Here is a 22,086-nt window from a genome sequence, read left to right as displayed (position 1 = left end):
GCCTCTGCCTGGCTCTGGTTCGGTTGGCAGACTCCCTGCTCTCTGCTCCCACCCCGTCGTCCCTCCACCTGCCCCTGCACATCTCTCCACCCTCCCCGACAAGGGCTTCCCTTATCTCTCGCCAGCTGTCTCCACCTTCCCTTCCTCTCTCTCTCTTCTCGCAGCTCTCTCCTCTTGGCCTTCCTGAATCTCTGCCGCCTGTCTGTCCTCCCTGCCTGCCCCTGGGGTCTCCCTGGCTGTCTCTTCTTTCTCTGCAATGTTGGTCTCTGCCTGTATCCCCTCCTCCCCACCAGCCCCCTTCCCCATCCCCACCCTGACTCCGGGCCACACACCCCCACCTCTGGCAAGGTCACCCATGCCCTCTCAGCACAGTCACCCCCGCCTCCTCCCCAGGCCAGGCCCTGCCCCTGGCCTCCGGCCCGGCCACTTTAGAACTCGGCTTGCCCTTGGGCCATTCTGACACTTCCCAGCCCCTCGGCCGCACCCTCCCTCGGACTCTCTCCCAGGCCCCCTGGTTCTCCCCTCCCCGGCCTGTCGGCTCCCGGTCTCAGCAGGCACCCCTGCACCTTTCCCGCTGTCTCACCAGAAAACCAGCCCCAACACGCCAGAGCCCCATCCCTCAGGTCGGCCTCCTGTCCTCCTCCCCCACCCCCTCCCTCAGCCCCGCCCCGGTCCCTCCCGGCCCCTGGGGCCCTCCCAGCCTCCCGCAGACCGGCTGGGCTGGGCTGGGCTGGGCTGGGCTGGAGAACAACAGTGCTGGAGACACCAGCGCTGCCGGAAGAGGGCAGAGGGCCGGCCCTAGGCCCCGGGCGCTGGAGCTGGCCAGAGCCGGACCCAGAGGTAAAGGGGAGGGAGCCGTGCCTGGGGTGGGGACTGTCGGGCGAGGAGGTGACCCCAGTGATCCTGACTCCTGGTGAGGGGGATGAACTGGGGGCAGAGGGAGGTCGGAAAGGCGGAGTCCCTGGTCTCTGGGGTGCGGATGGGGAATAGGTAGCCTCCCGGGTTTCTATGAAAGTAGAAGGAGCTGGGCTGAGTGGCAAGAACAGGGTGCTGGAATGCGAGTGGAACAGGGATTCGTAGGTCCCGGAAGACAGGAAAGTCAGGGTCGCTGGTGGAGGGCTGGTTTAGGGTCTGAGACTACGAGAAGCCTTAGAGGGCTCGGCAGGGACCGGGGGCCCGTCCCTGCACCCCAAAAGGCCTCTGTGGCTCTTTTGCAGCTCCCACAGCTGCCCTTTCCTGGGCCGGGTCATGCGCTGCCCCAAGTGCCTTCTCTGCCTGTCAGCACTGCTCACGCTCTTGGGCCTCAAAGTGTACATCGAGTGGACGTCCGAGCCCCAGCTGGGTAAGGCCTACCCGGGACCCCGCAGCACCCCACCAGGCCCCACGCCAGCCAGCCCCGAGCCCACCCTGCCGGCTAACCTCTCGGCCCGTCTGGGCCAGACTGACCCGCTGCCCTCGGCTTACTGGAACCAGCAGCAGTGGCGGCTGGGGACCCTGCCCAGTGGGGACAGCACTGAGGTGGGGGGCTGCCGCGCTTGGGGAGCTGCCGCTGCGGCTGAGATCCCCGACTTCGCCTCCTACCCCGAGGACCTCCGCCACTTCCTGCTGTCGGCAGCCTGCCGGAGCTTCCCACGGTGGCTGCCCAGGGGTGGCAGTGGCCAGGTAGCCAGCTGCGAGGATCCTGACATCCCCTACCTGCTGTTGGCCGTCAAGTCGGAACCAGGGCGCTTTGCGGAACGACAGGCCGTGAGGGAGACGTGGGGCAGGCCGGCTCCCGGGGTCCGGCTGCTCTTCCTGCTGGGGTCCCCAGCGGGCGAGGGGAGGCCTGACCTAGGCTCCCTGGTGGCCTGGGAGAGCCGCCGCTACAGCGACCTGCTGCTCTGGGACTTCCTTGACGTCCCCTTCAACCAGACGCTCAAGGACCTGCTGCTGCTAGCCTGGCTGGGCCGCCACTGCCCCAGCGTGAGCTTCATCCTGCAAGCCCAGGATGACGCCTTTGTGCACATCCCCGCCCTTCTGGACCACCTGCGGGCCCTGCCGCCCAGCACGGCCCGTGGCCTCTACCTGGGTGAGGTCTTCACCCAGGCCAAGCCCCTCCGGAATCCTGGAGGACCCTTCTACGTGCCTAGGTCCTTCTTTGAAGGCGGCTACCCAGCCTACGCAAGTGGGGGTGGCTACATCATTGCGGGCCGCTTGGCACCCTGGCTGCTGCGGGCAGCGGCCCGCGTGGCCCCCTTCCCCTTCGACGATGTCTATACCGGCCTGTGCTTCCAAGCCCTGGGCCTGGCCCCCCGGACCCACAAAGGCTTCCTCACGGCCTGGCCGGCAGACCGCACTGCTGACCCCTGTGCTTTCCGTGACCTGCTGCTGGTGCGGCCCCTCAGCCCCCAGGACAGCATCCAGCTCTGGAAACAGCTGCGGGACCCTCAGTTCCAGTGCTGAGACTCAGAGGTGGGGAGGGGCAGGGAGGGCAGACCTGGCCTGGGCCTTGGCGCCAGCCCCTTGCTCAGCCTCTCTTTCTAGGCCTCAGTGCGAGGAAGGAGGTCCTGGAATAGAGGCTGCCTGAGCCCTCCCTGGGCCTCCCCAGGAGGCGACAGACTGTTTCCGTCTTTCAGTTTTTGAAAAATATGCACTCCCCACCCTGAGGCCTGGAGTCGTCGTCTCTGTCTACGGGGCCTTGAGGTAGTTTACAGAGCAAAGCTCAGCTGCACCTGACCCTCACACCAGACACTCTCCCCACACTTACTGGGCAAGGCCGGCTCCAATGGCCTCCTGGTCACCTTGCTGGACACCAGCTTTGACCCGTTCTATGGGAGACAAGAGGCTGTCTCCGGAGGACCCCACCCCCATCCTGTTTGCTGACGCTGACCTTCCAGCTTGCAAACGTTTCTGGAGTAAGAAGATAGCGCAACAGACTTGGCCTTATTTATCTCAACTGGAGAAGCAGGGGTGGTCCCAAACCAGTCATGCTCCCACATCCCAAACTCCAGGAAACAGAAACCAGAGGTAGCATGGAGCCAAATGCAGAGACACAGTTTATTCACTACCTGCTGACCACCTCTCACTCTAAGTTCCACAGGCTGACCTGCCACGTCCACCCCCAGCCCTGAGGGGCTTCCAGTCCTGGAGGTGCCCTTGCCCAGCCCCTGGGAGAAGACCCTGTAACTAAAGGCAAAGAAGGGGCTGACCAAGGCCCCACCAATGTAACAGCCTGGAGAGGCAGGAGCCGCCCCAAGGGCTGCCCTGGCCCGAGTGTGCTGCAGGGAGCTGTCAGGGGAAGCGGGTAGCATCCTGCCCGTCACCTCTGCCCCTCAGGCAGAGTTGAGGTAGGTGGGGATGGGGCAAGTAGCCTCACTTCTCGAAGTGATCCAGGGGGTAGTGTTCCCCATAGGTCTGGAGGTGACGGGCCAAAGACTCCTGCTGCTTGCGGAGCTGGGTAGGCATCTCCTGATACACATCTGAGAAGAGCAGGCTGGGGCTGGGCTTCAGCTTCCTCTCGGCCTGCTCAAAGGCCTCCATCACCTGGGGGACAAGCGGCAGTGGGCAGGCAGCCGACCTCTCACCCAGGAACCTGCTTCCTACCTGTGGGATCTTGGCGAGGGGTTAAGCCCCCTGAGCCTCAAGTTCCCACGTGGACAATGGAAATAGTGGTGACGGGCTTCCCTGGTGGCACAGTGGTTAAGAATCCGCCTGCCAATGCAGGGGACAGGGGTTCGAGGCCTTGTCCAGGAAGATCCCACATGCCGCGGAGCAACAAAGCCCGTGTGCCACAACTACCGAGCCTGCGCTCTCAAGCCCACGCCACAACTACTGACGCCCGCGCGCCTAGAGCCCGTGCTCCGCAACAAAGAGAAGCCACCGCAATGAGAAGCCCGCGCACCGCGACGAAGAGTAGCCCCTGCTCGCTGCAACTAGAGAAAGACCGCACGCAGCAACGAAGACCCAGCGCAGCCAAAAATAAGTAAATTAATAAATTAAAAAGAAAAAAAAACAGTGGTGACAACTGATGTCCCAAATCCCAGCATCTCCACCCTTAGCAGAACCAGGCACTATACTAAGAGTATGGAATCGATTCAGCCTCTCAGCAGCCCTAAGAAGCAGGCAGCTCAGAGGTGAGGAAACCGAGGCACAGAAAAGAGAAGGGACGTGCCCACGATGCCGTGGTCAGGGGCAGAGCCAGGAAGCACATGCTGCCCGACACCAGGGTCTGCCCTGCCCACTGGGCCGCAGTGCTTCTGGTGTCTGATGACCAGGGCCAAGGAGGGCAGTGCACAGACTCTGGCGGACACTTACACCCCATCTGGATCAGATGCAAACCCTCAGACAAGCTTCTGAGGTGGGTACCCCAGTATCCCTCTTCAGAGGCGAAGGAGCTGAGGGCAGAACACGGCTGAGGTGCACGTGTCCTGGCATCATGACATTAGAGACGTCACCAGGGTTATCCCCGAGACTGCCAATTCAATGGCCCCCAACCCCCAGCCTCCCCACCCTTCCAGGGTTCTCTGTGACACACCATCCCGGAACACGACCCCTGGGGTGGTTTCCAACAGAGGGTGGCCCTTCCTCACCTTCTTGCGGGACTGCTTCCTCCAGGCCTTCTCCTGCTCGTCGTCCCACCAGCCACAGCTCTGCAGGTAGTGCCTCAGCCGGGAGATGGGGTGGTCCTGCTTGTCCCAGTAATTGACCTCATCCACTGAGCGGTACGCCGAGCTGTCGTCACTGGTGCTGTGGTGCCCGATCCTACCAGCGGGAGGGGGACCCAGGGTCAGGCCGGCGCCCCTCAGGTGAAGGTCAGGAAGAAAGGGGTGGACTAGGGGAGAAGGGGGGAATGGAATAAAGGCCGGAAAGGGCTACACGGGGCAGGGCAGTGGGGTTGTACCGCGGGGACGGTGATCAATGTAGGGGAGGTGCTGAGGACTGCAGCAGTCGAGGCTGGGGACCGATGGGGGGCAGCAGGCACCTGTAGGTCATGGCCTCAATGAGGAAGGGCTGGTTTTCCGCCACGGCCCGCCGCCGGGCCTCCTTGGTGGCGTTGTACACAGCAAACACATCATTGCCGTCCACGCGGATGGACAGGATGCCGTATCCAGGGCCTCGAGCCGCTGTAGGGACAGGGAGGCAGGTCAGGCCCCAGGGCTCAGGTGAGACAGGAGCAGGGAGTGGGGAGAGAGGGGAGGAAGGAGAGGGCGCAGGCAGGGCGGGGAGCAGCCACCAGGGCCCATACCGATGCCATCCCCGCGGTACTGCTCGGAGGTGGGCGTGGAGATGGCATAGCCGTTGTTCCGGCAGAAGAAGATGATGGGGCACTCGAGGGTGGCGGCGAAGTTGAAGCCGGCGTGGGCGTCCCCCTCACTGGCCGCGCCCTCTCCGAAGTAACAGATGATGACCCTGTTGGCGTTGGCCCGCTTGGCCGCGTAGGCTGCCCCCACCGCTGCAGGAGCAGAGACACGTGTCTCCCTGCACTCATACCCTCCCAGCGTCCACACCCTCGCACCCCAACCCGGGGCTCCGGCCCTCAGGCTAGCGGTTGCCAAGGTCTGGGGGCAAAGAAAACACCTGAGCCGCCCCTCCCCTCCCCCAGAAGCTGCCCCGCCCACAGTCTCCTCCCCTTGGCTGACGGCAGCTCCATCCTTCGAACTGCTCAGGCCACAAACTAAAGCATCTTTGACTCCTGACTTTCTGTCACGCCCCCATATGCCCGCTCGACCTTCAAAATGGAGCCAGAATCTGAGCCCTTCTCCCCACTCCTTAACCTCTCCCTGGTAGTCCCAGCCCCACCTCTGGCCCAAGCAGCCTCCTCCCCAGCCCCCTGCTCCTCCCACCCAAGCTGTTACCCTCAGGGCAGCAGCCGAGCTGGCAGGTGGTTCTGCAGAGGACTCCTCCCCCTCCCCCAGCTCGGGTCCACTCTGGGTCAAAGTGTCTTCGAAAGTCCACAGCCTGAGACCCCACCTGCGTGCACCCCTCCCTCCACACCTGCCCCACTGGCTCCTCCTGGCACCTCAGACACGTCACCGAGCAGGCACCCGCCTCCAGATCCCGGGTGGCTCCCTCTCTCACCTTCTGGTCTGTACTTTCACCTGGTGACACGTGTCCCCACCTTCCCCCATCAAGAACCGCTCCCTCTCAGCTTTATTTTTCCCTGTGGGCCTTATCACCCCTGACATACTCCATGTGTTACTTCATCCTGTTTATTGTCCGTCTCTCCCACCAGTGTCAGCACCAGGAAGGCTGAGGTTTTTGCTGCCTCTGTTCAATGCACCTAGAATGGCACCCAGCACACAGCATGGACTCCATACACTGGCCAACTGAGTGACTTAACTGGTCACCCAAATGGAAGATGAGGGCCAGGCCCCACCTTATGGAAAGCCTACAAAATGGAAATCAGTGAAAATGCTACCTCCTCCCAGAAAGCTGCCCTGTCCGCCTCCCACCTCAGACACAAACCGCTCCTGTTCCCAAATAGAACACACCGGGCAAACGTGCCCAGGGCCCTCTGACATGCCAGGCACTCTAAGCCCTGTACACATCAGTTCATGTGTCTGCCCTGGAGCAGACTGACCCTCAACCGAGTGCAGGCTCCACAGGACGGGGGGCGGGGGCTGTCCACATCCCTGTTTTTGCACTGTGTGGCCGCAGCCCTCCCCCGGCGGGTCTGCTTCACAAGCAGTCACCTTTAACAGAAGCCACACCAACTGCGCTAAGCAACGTGGGCTTGCGGAGTAAGCTTTAGGGGAGTCACTCAGGACAGGGGCAGGGCAGGGCCGGGGTGGAGAACCCAGGCTCTGGAGCCACATGGTCCACGATTTGAGTGCCTACTCTTCTTGCTACCTGCCGGGTGACCTTCAGTAAGGAAGCTGGCACATGCTCAGTCCCATGCAGTTGGCTGTGCCGGTGAATGGACACAGGCTGGGCACAAGCGTGGGAAACTGAGACCGTGACTGTGTCTGCTCAAACCTGCCGGATGGGGCAAAGACACCACTAGAGCCCTCCTACGAGGGTCCCAGACAAGAGGGGTCTTGTAAGTCTAGAGCCCAGACCAGCGCTAGGACCGTGGCGCCACCAGGAAGCCCCCGGAAGGGATGGAGGAGGCTAGGGCCTGAGCAGGGTAACGACGTCAGACTGTGGGGCCGGGGCCCGGGACGTGCATCCTCACCCTGAGGGATCTGCGTGGCCAGTGGAGAGGAGATGGTGACGAAATGGCGCTCCCTGCAGCCATAGTGGACGGGCATCTGGCGCCCCTTGCCCTGGTCGTTCACGTTGCCGTAGCACTGGGCCATGAACAGTTCCAGGGGGTAGTTCCGGTACATGAGCACACCTGGTGCAGGAGAAGGCAGGGTTACCATGGCGGGCGGTGTGCGGGACAGGCCAACCCTGTGAGGGCCCCTGGGCCAGGCCCTTCCTGCCCGGGACCTGTTCCACTGACTGTACTACAGCAGGGAAGGCGCGTTCGGATGCTTATAGGGACCAGGCGGGTGCAGGAGGCAGGCGGGCAGAGCAGAAGGCACAGGCCTGCCTCAAGACGGAGGCTGCCATTCAAACCAACTAACCTCTGCCCAGGGAGGCCAGATGGTCCAGTTTTTCAAAAGGAGCAATCCAGCTTGCTTTCTTTTGGGGAGAGGGTGGGTGCTAGGGGAGAGGAGGGGAAGCTACCTGATTTTTAAGCGTTTCCACTAATTCATCTACTTAAAAAAAAAAATCATCATATGAACCAAATAACCGTATGGGCCATGCTCACGACCTGTGGACTAGAGAGGAAATATTCAAACCTGCTCATGGCAGTAAAATCCTTTCTTCAAACAAAACCCCGGTGGACGCCCACCTCGTCATCAAAGGCGCCACAAGGCCGCACCTCTCTGACCCAAGCTTCGCACCAGCTGGCCCGCACAGCTGGTGGGGCTGGCGGGGGTTCCTTGCGGCCGCTCCAGTGGGAGGTGGGCAGGGGCCTCCACTCTGCTGCGAGGGGAACCGACACAGGCTCCAGGGTTTCCAGCACTGACGACAGCTCAGTGCGCGCTACCGTTCTCAGTGCCCTTGTTCTCCCCACTTCACGGGAGACACAGAGTCACACGGGGAGCAGCTGCCCCGTCAGGACTGGGACAAGCGGGGCCTGCCTTTCCTCCTCGCCCCGCAAAGGCGCCCTCGGCAGCTGCCTGGATGCAGGGCCTTCCATGACCCTTGGTGCAGGACGGCTCACTCCTGCAGAGGTGGCCGGGGCCCAAACAGCCCCCGTGTGCAGAGCCCAGTGGCCGCCCATAACTCCAGGACCCTCCCTCCAGGCCCTGCTTGGAGCCCTCCCCAGACAGATCCCCTCAGCAGAGACAGTGGGAAGTGCTTAGCAGACGTGGCAGGGGCCTGGCTTGCGGCCCAATGCCCAGGCAAACCTAATGATGCGGAACCACGGACAGTGTCACAGGGCATCTGCTCCCCTGGAGCATGTGGGGTGGGGGGTCTGGCGCAGCTGAGACAGTAGATAGTCTGAGAGCAGACTGGAAGGCTGTGCTGGTCCCGGGAGCGCTCTGGGCAGGCCCTGCCTGCCCAGGCCACACCTCCCCACTGAAGAGCTGTCCCCGGGTGAGAGGCCTTGGTCACGACACCTCCTCTGACTCCGAGTGCTTACCCCACGCCAGGCCCTGTGCTGAGGGCTTTGCGTCATCTGCCCTGTGAAACCCCTCAACAACCGCCTTGGGAGGGTTCACCATCTCCCACTGTAGATGAGGAAACTGAGGCAAGGAGCAGTTAAGCAACCTGCCCAAGACCGTGCAGCACCTGAGAGGAAGGGTCAGATCTGGCTCCCCTGCCGGGCCCCATACCAACAACTGCTCTGGAAGCCCAGCCTCAGCTCCCCGGGCTCACTCCTGCACCCCCGGTCTCTCCTGAACACTCATCCGTTTTCTTCATTCCTAGTCGTTGCTCCTTCCATCCTCTCCCTCATTCACTCAGAAGTTAGCCGCTCCCAGGCTGGAACACGCCCGCGCATCTGCTTCGGCTGCAGCTGCGTGCAGGATACAGAACCTGGGAAGAGGCCAGCTCGGCCTGGCCTCACTGCAGGCTCGTGGCAGTCCCACAGCACAGGGGGTTGCCATCCCATCATAATCTCTATTTCAAAGATGAGAAAACTGAGGCTCAGAGAACGGAAGTGACTTGCCCAAAATCGAACAACTGGTCACCAGCAGGGCATGGAATGGTCAGGAGCACAGGCTCTTAACTACGATACTGCCAGGCCTCCGCAGAGGGGAAGCACCCTTAGGCCTCCCTGGCAAGGTGCCACTCCCAGAAGAGCCCACTGGTAACTAATGTGGGCCTCGCCTTCCTAGCAGGAGGGACTGGGCCTGACCTGTCTCAATGGGGACCACAGACCCAGGTCCCTGGCACCTGCTGCCATGGGCAGACGTACCTGCCTCCCGGTACTGGCCAAACACCAGGTCCGTGCTGTCCAGGGCTGCTGCGCTCCCCACGTGCGTCCCCTCCTCACCATAGTTGGTCATGTAGAAGGATATCCGGCCCTGGGGGTGGAGGAGGGCCCAGAGGGCCGGGTCCAGTTAGACCGGGCAATGACAGAGAAACATCCAAACGCTGACCTACTTCTGATTACTCTGTGATTCAACAGATGCTTCCTGAAGGCCGGCTCTGGGCCAGGCCACACTGGCGCTCCTGCCTTCACAGAGGAACCGCCAGGTTGGTTAGAGCCAGGGTGATGGGGCTGCCTGATGGGGGCTGAAGGGGTACCCGCCCCACTGTGGAGGGGCATCGAGGAGCAATGCCTATGCCGAGCAAAGGTAGGGAGGGTGGAGGTTTCCAGGCAGAGAGAACAAGAAAGGCCATGAGGTCAGAAGGGCTGGGACACAACGTGGGAGGGGTGGAGGACGACGACGAGGAGGGAGAGAGAGAGGCAGGGCCCAGGTAGCGCAGGGAACGCCGTGTATCGGACTTTACCCTGAGGACGACGGTAACCCGCCAACAGTTCTCAGGGGAGAGATGTTTTAAAAATGTCTCTCAGGCTACCACGTGGGAACGGATGGAGGAGACAGGAACGAGTGCCAAGCGCCAGGTGGGAGGGGGCGCGGCCTGGCCCGGTGGTGGCAGGCGGCAGGGAGAGGACGGCTGAGAGTCTTGAGAAGCAGAGTGAGCGGTGCAGGGAGCGGCGGCCTGTGTTGGTTCCCTACACCGGTGCCCGGGGCAACTCCCTTCTCCTGAGCCCCCTAATCCCAGAGCCTGGAAAAATATGTTCCCAGCCTCCCTTACAGTCAGAAGTGGCCACAGGACACAAGTTCTAGCCGGAGAATTCAGCGGAAGCCTGCTGTTGCCTTCTCGATAAAAGAGGTCACTGCAGCTGCTGCCACCCCTTCCCTCCAGGTTTGCACACAGCCGTGAAGCCTGGACCTGTGGCAGCCATCTTGTGAACATGAGGCAAGAAGCACAGGGCGAAAGCCAAGTCGCCCACGATGGTGAAGCAGAAAGGGAGGAAGTCTGGGTTCCTGATGGGGGTGCTGAGCAGAATGGATTTCTAACGAAATACCTAAGGGCAGAGTGAATGAAAGGGGAAAGTGACAGTGAGGGGGTGGGAGGGGACAGGGAGTACCAGTAGGTCTCCAGTTTGGGCAAATGGGTGGATGGCGGTACTGTCTCTGAGAAATGGCCTAAGGGCAGAAGAGGAGCAGGTCTGGGAGGAAGGTGCTGAGGTCAAGTCTGGACTGGCTGAATCCGGTGAGGGACACCCGGGGTGAGAAGCCAAGCAGATCGGGGGCTAAGGGGTGAAGTCTGGCTGGAGATCTGGGAGCCCTGGCACAGAGATGGAGGTAAGCAGGACTGTGTGTAAGGTAAAAACGGAGCCAGCCGGGTCAGCAGCTGCAGGACGCCCTGTGCCCAGGCCTCACGTGTTCCGCAGGGGCCTCCTGTCTTAGTGGGGGAACCACAGATGAACAACACTTTCTTCCAAGTTGGGGGCCAACTGAAAGCAATGAGCGGGGCGGATGCTGGGTGCTGAGGGCCTGGCGGGGCTGCGAGGCTGGTGTGGGGAGGAGCCTGAGAGGGGGGCCCCCTGAGGAAACAGGACCTGGGCTAGTGGCAGAGGTCCCTGATTGCCTACACGGTATCAGATCCCTCTTCCTCTTTGCTAACAGATCTCATGCCACCACAGACAGCACCTGCCCGGACTAAAAGACTACTTTCTCAGTCTCCCTTGCAGCTGGGAGTGACCGATGAAACGTGTCATGTTTTCTGGTGGGACTGCCTGGCAAGTTCTATAAATGTGGGTGTGGGGAGATAGCTGGGCAGTGCCATGTTTGACCTTCCACCTTCCTTCTACCTCCTGCCTGGAATGAGACATCATGGACGGGGCTCCAGCAGCCATTTGGTTTATGAGGGGCCCTGGAGGCTAGAAGCCAGTGCTGGGTATCCAATGACATTGTGGTGCCACCATACCAGTCCCGACCACCTATTTTCACATTTCTGTTATGCAAGAGAAAAAACCTATTAATCTGTTTAAACTACTGCTTTTATTTCTGTTGGGATGGGGGGCTGCTGGAATAACCCTAGCTAAGAAAGGCTGAAGCCTGATGGCTGAGCTGATCTTACCGAGGGCTCCCTGTGTCAGCCAACGGGTGAGGGGCTTTACATGCCGGGTCTCACAGAATTCCCACCCCCACCTGGTCGGGTGGGGTTGGGTGGGTTCTCTTGTTATTTCTATGTTTTAATACACTAAAGAAACTGAGGCAAAGACAAGAAAAATCACCTGCCTAAAGTTACATCTGTGACTGGACCCACATCCGTCAGGTTCCAAAGCCCCCGTCTGCGCAGCCAACCCAGGGGTCAGGAAGGAGCCCAGGCATGTGAGAGAGGGTAGGAGGGGTGGCCTGTCACTGAGGCCATGCAGAGGGGAGCAGATGGCCGAGGCCACAGTGAATGGGAGACAGGGTGGACAGGAGGGACAGGTCTTGATCCTGTGGACGGTAGGAGCCAAGGGAAGTTTCTGGGCAGGGTGGAAAACACACACGTAGTGCTCCTGTGAGCAAGAGAACCAGGGAGCTGGCTGCCCGCCTCATCTGCTCGGAACTATCCTCATGGGCCTCGTGCTTTCAGTGCACAGTGGGGTCACAGTGGGGTCACCTGGGGGCCTGATCCAAGTGCAGATCGCCAAGCCCATCCCCACTCCTGAGGACGAGCCTGCCCAGCATTCTTCCCACTTTCCTAACAGGGACCCCACGCTCCTGCTCTCCGTCTCCGCAGCCCGGGAGGGACGGACTCCAGGCCTCTGCTCCCTTGGTTCCTGGGGGTGGGCACATGGCCCCGGCTTGGCCGGTCAATCACATGGGCTGGCTCAAGCGGGGGTCTGTGACCAAAGCCTGGCCAATAAGCGTCAGCTCTGGGCCTTTTGCTGGAACATTAGGGACCAGACATGCTCTTTCCACTGTTAAACAGAAAGGATAATAATTGCAAGACTGGTATCCGTGACAAATGCCAGTTTCACTGTTCCTAAGGCCATTAAGTAGGCCACCATCAATCCTCACAGCAACCCCATGAAGTAGCTAGAGACGAGAAAACTGAAGCACTGAAAAGCTAAGCAACTTTCCCAGGGCCACAAAGCTAGAGAGTGACAGAATGTGGACTCGAACTGTAGTCTAGCTCCAGAGCCCGTACCCCGAACCCTTTCTCTGCCACCTCTCCGTGAATGTGGAGCGTCCAGAGACCACGGCAGCTTGAGAATGAAGGAAGCCAAGGCAAAGGAGAGTAGAAGAGACACTCAGAGAGAGAAACAGGTCAGAAAACATGTTTTGAGACCCTGGGTCCAGCTGTGCCTGAAACAGGGCCTTACGGACTTGCAGTTAGTCGAGTCAACCAATTCCCTCTTTGCTGACACTGCTTTGACTGCGTCTCTGTCGGCTGATGCTAACACTGCTGAGTGTCCCACCGCGGCACCCTGGACACGGGCACCCCGGAAGCACCGAGAGCCACCCTGCTTCTCAGAACTGTGAGCACCCGAGAGGAAGAGGCGTCCAGTCTTCTGCCTGCCTGCCCTCTCCCAGCACAGCTAAGCCCCCAGCCTGGCGTACAGTAGGCTTTCCATGGTCCGGTCCACCCTTCTGCCCTTGGGCAGGACCCTCCCACCCTCTTCCTCCAGAGCCCCAGCAGAACCCCAAGAACTCTAAGGACCTCAAGACAAGGGTCTCCATTGCACTCCCTCCTCCTTGGGAGCTGTCTTTTGGCCCAAACACAGGTAGGGGGACCTCAGGCAATCCCCCGCCCCTCTCCCCAGCCCGCCCCCACGCACCTGTCTCTGGGACTCGTAGAGGACGCGGTCCATGGTATTGAGCAGCGTCATGGTCTCGTAGAACTTGAGCACCTTCTCCTGGGGCAGCTGCAGGTGGAGGCACAGACACATGTGGGCCAGCTGGGACCACAGGGGAGGAGACGGGCAAGGGGCCTGGGCACGGGGTCGGGGGGAAGCGGCCTCTCACCTGGGGATCCTCGCTGGGGTTGATGATCTGGCCCTGCCGGTCCATGACGCGGTAGATGGGGATCCCAGAGATGACATTGGGCTGGATGAACTCTAGCCTGTCTATAAACTCCGCTGAGGCCCCTGGGAACTGGGGCTTGTCATCCAGGGACGAGAAGTGCTGCTGCTGCCTCTGGGGATGCTGGGGAGAGAAGGCGGGGGAGGGGGGAGGAGACGCCCTCGTCAGGAGCAGCAGAGGTTCTGCAGGCTCAACCCCGCAGCCGCAGGCAGCGTGGCCTGGTGATTAAGCCACCACAGCCGCGGGGGACTCTGGGGCCTGATGCACAGGGTCTGAATCCCGGCTCCGCCACCTTCCCAATGGGTCACGCACTGGGCAAGTTCCTACAACTGCTTTGTGTCTCAGCTCCTCAGCTGTAAAATTGGGGTGAAAAATCATAATGTCTACCACACAGGGTTGCTGTAAAGGTTAAATAATCTAATAAAGTGGCAGGCAGCTCAAGAACCAGTAGCTATTATTATCAGAGGCCCAAGCTCCTCACCCTGGCATTCAAGGCCTCCCCAGGGCTGACTGCCGCTACCCCGTCCTCTCCATCTCCCACGGCTACCACAGACACACACCCCCCCCTGCACAGTGACCTCCAATCAGCCAGAAGGGCTCCTTACTGACCCCTCTACCCACAAGGAGGCCACCCAGCTTAGAGCTTATGTCTGTGAGCCCTTAAGAGTCAGCCTGCCAAGTTCAAATCCCTTGCTGAGTGACCATGGGAACGGGACTTCCCCTCTTCAAGTCTCCCCTTTCTCAACCTGTAAAATGGAGAACACCTCATGGGAACATTGCGCGGCTCAAACAAAATCACGTGTATAAAACGCCGAGCAGAGTACTTGTACGTATAGTAAAGGCTCAAAAAGATGCTGATTGTCGTTTCTACCACCACATCTCTTGCTCTCTTCTCTGTACCAGAAGGCCTCTTTCCCCATCACCTGGCAAACTGCTCCACACACTTTACCACCCTCTCCACTCCAGTTCAGGAGCCCAGACTGACTCATTCAACAAATATTTGAGCACCTGCTTCGTTCCACGGGCTGTGCTGGGTTCTGGGGACCTAAGAGAGGCAAGACACCTGTCCCTGCCGCCCAGCAAGGAAGACAGAGCCTCAACAAGTAATGCCGAGCGGATGAGGGTGATGCGTATTCTCCCAGGAGAAGCCATGGGGTGAGAGCAGAGTGGAAAGAGGGTAAGGTCCCCCTGAGGAAGTGGTATGAGAGCTGGGACCTGAAGGATATCTAGGAGTCAGGGAAAGGGCATTTGAAGCTGGGGTAACAGGACACGCAAAAGGCAAAAAGTGAGCTTCCACATTGCTCACTTCCCTTCTGGAACTGGGAAGGAGTCCCGTGGGAAGCATCACACCCCACCCCGCCGGCTGAGAGGAGGCCTGTTGGGGAAAGCCCGGAAGATGCCTACATGTGCACCAGGAGGGGAACCAATTCCATTTCTCAGCACTTGAGCTAGAATGCCTTGAACTAGTCTCAGCATTGCAACAGCGCCCCTATATTAAGCCTTTGCCGGGCACCAGGCTGAGGTCCGCATGCAGAACCCTCACTGAGTCCTCAGAGCACATCCGTGAGGCAGAGAGTATGTACTGTTGCCCTTCAGACGAGGAAACCCAGGCTCAGGGAGGTAATATAACCTCCCTGCACCAGGCCCCGGGGCTAAAACAAATAAGTCAGGACTGGGCTTCAAACCTGGGCAGGGCTGACATCCAGACCCCTAAACCCAGGCCCCGAACCCCAGCTGCCACTGCTGGCCCACTTTGCACACATCTGCATCTTTACTTTCCACCACCGGTCGCCAGGTTCCTCTCAGCTCAGTAACTGTGGCTTTACTTCCAATAGGCGCTAAAGAAGAATGTCTGGGCTTGTCATGAGCTGGATCTCACACATGGGTGCTCAAATGTGTTCCCCACCCTCCCTCCTTTAATTGTGGCAAAGAGGTCGTCCCAGGTTCCAGCAGGGGAATGTGAACATGTGTGCGTTTATCTGCATTTGTGATTGTGAGGATATAAAGGAAATTATACTCCCAACGGCAAGGCGGGTCCAGGCCTGACAACAGCACGGCAGCGGCCCAACTCTTGCAGACCGTGCTTCTGCCTTCTGAGCGCTCAGGCGGCCGGACCCTTCCATTCACCTAGAGGATCCATTCCTCTCATGTGTACCTCCCACACACATCACAAGCTCCAGGGAGGCAAGAAGCATGTCCACATTGGTTTACAGAGCACACACTTCAACAGGCAATTACTGACCGAACGGATGAATGAGCGGCTAAGTTCACTGGCTTAGAATCAGACTGACCTGGGTTCCAATTTCTCAGCTCACTGCACAGCCCTCTGCAAAACACCGTGTCTCTAAATTTCCTTATCTGCAAAAAGGCTGCAGAGAGCTGCTGCAAAAAGTTCCTAAGGCACACAAAGGGTTCAGCAAAGGCATGGGACACGTTACATGCTCAAAAATTGGTAAAAGAGTTAAAACCCCAAAATCTAGGGTCAGGAAATGGGAAAAAGGAAACTGACTGGCACCCTGGGAAGATGGGGAAAAGAGGAGTTGGGGAGAAGGGCTGACTGCATCTCAAGACTGTATTGTAATTCCAGACCGAGGCCCCAGAAGACACTCCAGAGAGAGGCTGAGACACAGGGGAGACGCCATCTGGGGCGGGGCTCTAGGATGGGAGGCCAGGGGCCAGGAGGACAGGGTCATGGGGCTCCGAACAAACCCTGGTGTCAGGGCAGGACTGTCTGCCTCCAGAGGCTGGAGAGCTACAATCAGGGTACCTTGATGCCCCCTGTACCCTGGAGTTGGGCTTTGACCATGCCCCCTCTTCCTGGGCCTGTAGAGATGAAGGTGGTACCTACCCCACGGTTACCCGTGTTGATTCCTTGAGCTACTAAAGGGATCGGCACAGTGCCTGGCCCTGAGGAAATGCTCCATAATGGAAGTGGGTGGTAAAATGCCTGCAGAGGATATATGCGTCTCCACCCATTTTTCCTTCTTTTTGGTGGGGGAGTGGGTTTGTCCTGGCGGCAGTGATCTACAATGGCAGAAGCTGCACAGATTTACACAAAGCCTTGAAGCCGCGCTCTCTCCTACCACACAGGACACAGACGCCTGCTCTGGAAGGCCAAGGTCTGCCCCAACAGGTACTGTGGTGGCCCCTCCTCGAGCCACTCCCTACGGGTCCACAGTTAAGGGCAGGGACTCTGAGCTGACTACTACCTTCGGGAGTGTAACTACAGCTCCCGGAGCATCAGTTTCCTCATGTGTAAACCAAGGGCGGTGTGAACATCTATCTCACAGATGGTCCTGATTGTTTTTTTTTGACAGTGTTTTTTTTCTTTTAATTTATTTATTTTGGGCTGCATTTATTTATTTATTTCATTGCTGTGCGTGGGCTTTCTCTAGTTGCGGCCAACGGGGGCCACTCGTTGCGGTGTGCAGGCTTCTCATTGCGGTGGCTTCTCTTGCTGTGGAGCACGGGCTCTAGGCGTGCAGGCTTCAGCAGTTGTGGCATGAGGGCTCAGTAGTTGTGGCTCGCGGGCTCTAGAGTGCAGGCTCGGTAGTTGTGGCGCACTGGCTTAGTTGCTCTGCAGCAAGTGGGATCTTCCCGGACCAGGGCTCGAACCCATGTCCCCTGCATTGGCAGGTGGATTCTCAACCACTGCGCTGGCAGGGAAGCCTGGTCCTGAGGATTTAAAGAGCTCCTGTGTGTACAGTGCTCAGCCCAGTGCCTGACACATAACAAACACTCGATAAATATGAGTAGCTAACAAGTGGACTTGATGACCGTAGCGGTCAAACAAGTAATCACTGAATATTTGCTCCAAGTCAGGCCCTGAACTGAGGGCTGGGGACAACGGGGAGAGATGGATGACAGACACTGAACACACAAGCTATAGTCAGGAGGGGCAACGTCAGAGGAGGCAGGATCGCAGAGAAGTTAGTTAACACATAGGCAGGGCAGGATGAGGGCTGGAGAGCCAAGCGGCCCGTGTTTGAATCCTGGCTCTGTCCCTTTCCGGCCACGTCACCTTGGGTAGGAGACTGTCTCCCTGAACCCGCGTCCCCTCGTGGAAATAAGAGTTTCCATTTCACTGGCTGGTGGTGAGGCGGGTGTAAAGCACCTGCCGTAGCTCGAGGAGGAAGGCTTTCACTAGCTGCATCACAGGCAGCAGGAGGAAAAGCTTCCTGGAGAAGGGGGAGCGAAGCTGAGGCCTGAGGGACGAGCCGGGGTGAGCCAAGCAAAGGCTGGGGGAAGAACACGTCAGTCCTTGGGAAGGACAAAGGCTCTGAGGCAAGAGGAGAGATCCTGGCACCCTGGAGACCACCTGGCTGTAGCACGTTAACCACAGCAGTTAACTACGTGCCTCGGCGCCACACCAGGCACCTGCTGTATGGTGCCTGTGTCTCACTGAACCTGCACAGCACCCAGGTGAAGCAGGCGCCATGACCACACCTCCGTACCACACAGGTGGCCCCGAGGCTCAGAGGGATTAGGTGACTTGGCCATGACCCAGGGAGATCATGAGCAGTGATGTCAGCATATGAAGCCAGGCAGCCTGCCCACTACAGGGAAGCTGGAGAGAAGAGCGGGGTCCAGCCAGGGAAGGCTGTGTGGATGGTGCCAGTTAACCGAGTCCTCCGAAGCTAGGACAGCTGAGGCCGGCCAAGCCTGCTCTCTCCCTGGAGTCTGAGGCGTTCTGCCTCAAAGAGTGCAAAGCTGACCTTGGCTTTACTTCCAGCTCAGGAATGCCACTGACCTCATCAGCGGCCTCCCCTTCCAGGGGGATCCGGTTGGGGAGGCCAGGGAAGTGCGGAGATGGATCAGGCTTTCTCTGGCCTCAGGGACCCGGGGGCTTTAGCAGCACTAAGCTCCCCCAGCCACTGAAAATGGGAAGCATCCTTTCCCTGCATCAGTCAAGGCCACCACTGATTCACTGCTCCTGGGGGAAAACAGCAGCCCCCATTTCTTGAGCCCTTACCGAGCACATGGATATATGTGTAAGTGCTTCCTAAGAACTGTTTCCTTTAACCCTCAGCGTATCTCTCTGAGGGAGGTACTGCTATTGTCCCTGTTTTACACATTGAGACCAGTCATGGGGTCAGGAAAGCTTCTCTGAGGAAGTGAACTCTCAGCCTGACACCTGAAGGACCATATCCCTACAAAGGCCTCCGGGTGGGAGGAGCTCATCCAAGGAAAGGGGAAAATGGCCAGTGGGGGCTGAAGGGCAGTGAAGGGAGGGCATGATGGGGGCTGAGGCTGGCTCTTCCCACCCCCTCTTCCCACCAGCCCCAGGCAGAGGCTGATGATACACACCATGTCTGGACTAAGCAGGATGTTGCAAGACCTGAACCGAAGCCCTACCCCCTCTCCTCCTGGCAGCCTGGTACTGTGGAAAGAGACTAGGCTTTGGAGTCCGGAGCTCCAAGTTCAGACCTCACCTCTCTGAGCTTCAATCTCCTCCCCTGTAAGAGAAGAACACTACCAGTACATACCTTGCAGTATGGCAGTATTAAATACAATAATGGTGTCAGTTGGCACTATAAATGATAAAGTGCTTCATTAAGACACTAGCCAAGGACTTGACTGGTGGAGCAGTAGTTAAGAATCCGCCTGCCAATGCAGGGGACACGGGTTCGAGCCCTGGTCTGGGAAGATCCCACATGCCAAGCAGCAACTAAGCCCGTGTACCACAACTACTGAGCCTGTGCTCTAAAGCCTGCATGCCACAACTACTGAGCCCACGAGCCACAACTACTGAAGTCTGTGAGCCTAGAGCCCTGCTCCGCAACGAGAAGCCACCGCAATGAGAAGCCCACGCACCACAATAAAGAGTAGCCCCTGCTCTCCGCAATTAGAAAAAGCCCAACGCAGCCATAAATAAATAAATAAATAGATTTAAAAAAACTTAAATGAGGGCTTCCCTGGTGGCACAGTGGTTGAGAGTCTGTCTGCCGATGCAGGGGACACGGGTTCGTGCCCCGGTCCGGGAAGATCCCACATGCCGCGGAGCGGCTGGGCCCGAGAGCCATGGCCGCTGAGCCTGCGCGTCCGGAGCCTGTGCTCTGCAACGGGAGAGGCCACAACAGTGAGAGGCCCGCGTACCGCAAAAAAAAAAAAAAAAAAAAAAAAATTAAATGAAAACTTCAATTCCTCTGTCATGCTAAGCTACATTTCAGGTGCTCAGTAGCCACGTGTGGCTAGTGGCTACTGTACTTGACAACATAGATATAGAACACTCCTATCATTACAAAAAGTCCTGTTGACCAGATCAGGCTCAAAATCTTTGACTAAATGCTACTACTCCTTCCCTCCCCTCAAAAAAAAAAAAATTTCCTTTTTAAATTTTAAGAAAAAAAACAAGTGAAATATTTCAAAGTGGAGAAGAAAAAACAGGGACTCTAAAAATATATATGCAAAACGTAGGGACTCTGAAAGACCTCCTGCCCCCAACCCAACCCACCAAAAAAAAAAAAAAAAAGGAGGGGAAGTAAGTGAGAAGGGCAGCGAGGAGACTGAGCCAGGAAGGAAGCGGATTTAATCAGTCATGAATGACCCTTTCCTACTCCTGCCCCAGTCCAGCCCACCCCCACCGCGCAGGCCCAACCAATGGGCTCTAGGGAGCTCAGCTATGGGGAAATGTGACTGCTCAAAAAAACAAAAAAACAAAACTGACCGAGAACAGCCCAAAGGCAAGGACTCTCCCACCTCCATCTTGCTCCAGCAGCCCTTCGGAAATTACCTGCGTCAACTCCCTTCCCAGGTGCCCCCACACCTCACTCCCAGCCCATCTTCTTGCCCCTGTTTCTCCTTAGCTAGAGCTTCTTCCCACAGATTCCATCTTCCCTTCCCAATGGTTTGGGCATCAGATGGTCAGGCCCAACCCCACAAGATCTTGATAGATTTCCCGCCAAGGCCCTCACCAATCCAGGCCCTCCCAAGGTCACCTCCTTTCTTCTTCCCCATCTCCGAGGACAGTTTCTGTCCCTTCCGTCCACCCTCACGTTCAACAGCGGCCAACATTCCAATTGCACTCGTCATATACCAGGTCCTGTTCTTAGCACTTTACACATTTAATTTACACAACCCTAAGACGTGGCCATTGTTAGCATGTTACAGAGGGGGAAATTAGGTCCAGAGAGCAGCAGTCCCTTGCCCAAAGCTACAGAGCTGGAAAGTGGCAGATTAGGGACATGGCGCCACATGGTCTAGCTCCTGAGCCCATCTTCTTAACCACGACTCTCTTATATGCGAAATCTTAGTTCACAGCTTTTCTCAGCCCCCGGCCTCTCTCCTAAATAGCGGCTCCTAACTAGATTTGTGCTGTGTGAGCTAGCAATTAGCAGCATCAACCTAACACTTTTTTTTTTTTTTTTTGGTACGCGGGCCTCTCACTGTTGTGGCCTCTCCCGTTGCGGAGCACAGGCTCCGGACACGCAGGCTCAGCGACCATGGCTCACAGGCCCAGCCGCTCCGCGGCATGTGGGATCCTCCCGGACCGGGGCACGAACCCGTGTCCCCTGCATCGGTAGGCGGACTCCCAACCACCGCGCCACCAGGGAAGCCCAACCTAACACTTTTGACAAGAAACAAAGCATTTCTCAAGTGTTTCTAAGAAATGTGGGCTAAGTGCTCTGTCTGGACCTCTCTCCCCCCGCCCCCGCTCCCACTCCCTCATTAATTCAACAAATATTTATTGATCACCTTCTCTGCAGAGTCACCAAAACCGACAAGGCATTCTATCAGGGGGCACAGGATCAAGCGACTTTTTTACGCAATTCATTTAAAAATCAGAGTTAGAGCAAAGGGCACCATAAAAGCCCCTGGTGGGAAACCTGATCTCTCTTTTCTCCTCCTTGAAGGGGGGGGGGGAGTCTTTACCAAGAAGAAAGTCTGTCCCTTACAAAGGCAGTTTTCTCCAACCCCTGAGAGGAAAGGTCACACGTTCCCCCCACCCCCCCGTGTCCTCCAAGCGGCCTCCACTGGGGAACGGCAGCAACTAATAAGTAACTCCCTCGCTCTCTCCAAGTTGTCTCTCTCCCTCAGGGTTACAAAGGAGCTGCCTGGCTTTTCTCCTCCTAAGGAACTGGAAGTTCTTCCCTTGGGTGTCCTCTCCAAGTGGTTCTCCCAGCCCTTGTCCCTCCTTTAACAGCCCTTCTTCCACTCCCTACAGGGACCCACACACTCTGAAGACAGCGTAAACATCCCTATACCTCCTTGGAGAAAACTCCCCGGTGTCCCAGGTACTCACTGATCTAGCCAGCCCACGAGCCCCTGGCCGCCGCAGGAGCAGTAGGCCAACCCGGCCCAAGCCTCGACTTGACCCCCAGACCCTCGCCGCGGCAGCCGCCACCGCCATCTTGGCTAACAATCCCTCGCCAATCCGCCCCTCCTCGCCGAGCTTGGGGCTGCCACTTCAAAAGCCTGACGCAAATGCCAGCATCACCCTGTCAAGAAACCACTTGCTACTAGTCCTGCGGTCTCTAGTACACATATGTAGATGGATAAAACAATCTAGCTTCCCCAAAATTACTCTGACCGCCTCATCGCAGTTGTTCCTGTAACAGGCAAAGAAGAGGGCAAC

At 58.2% G+C, this 22,086-nt stretch overlaps 2 protein-coding genes across 2 annotated transcripts; one reads left to right on the top strand and one right to left on the bottom strand.

The window, feature by feature from the left end:
• B3GNT8 (UDP-GlcNAc:betaGal beta-1,3-N-acetylglucosaminyltransferase 8) lies at positions 1-2,877 on the top strand. Its single transcript, XM_081217292.1, has 2 exons — positions 1-840; positions 1,218-2,877. Exon 2 carries the CDS (start codon positions 1,249-1,251, stop codon positions 2,440-2,442), a length of 1,194 nt encoding a protein of 397 aa, XP_081073418.1. The 5' UTR covers positions 1-840; positions 1,218-1,248; the 3' UTR covers positions 2,443-2,877.
• Positions 2,878-3,012: 135 nt separating this feature from the next.
• BCKDHA (branched chain keto acid dehydrogenase E1 subunit alpha) lies at positions 3,013-21,876 on the bottom strand. The gene is made up of 9 exons (XM_081217291.1): positions 21,754-21,876; positions 13,455-13,634; positions 13,268-13,354; positions 9,395-9,503; positions 7,154-7,315; positions 5,225-5,431; positions 4,961-5,102; positions 4,569-4,740; positions 3,013-3,522 (listed from the first exon to the last, which is right to left on the bottom strand). Exons 1-9 carry the CDS (start codon positions 21,859-21,861, stop codon positions 3,352-3,354), a joined length of 1,338 nt encoding a protein of 445 aa, XP_081073417.1. The 5' UTR covers positions 21,862-21,876; the 3' UTR covers positions 3,013-3,351.
• Positions 21,877-22,086: the final 210 nt, after the last annotated feature.

The sequence above is a fragment of the Mesoplodon bidens genome (genome assembly GCF_964165515.1).
Source record: "Mesoplodon bidens genome assembly, chromosome: 18".
NCBI lineage: Eukaryota > Metazoa > Chordata > Mammalia > Artiodactyla > Ziphiidae > Mesoplodon > Mesoplodon bidens.
Note: the sequence above shows the minus strand (reverse complement) of the source record. Positions and strands in the feature narration are given on the sequence as shown.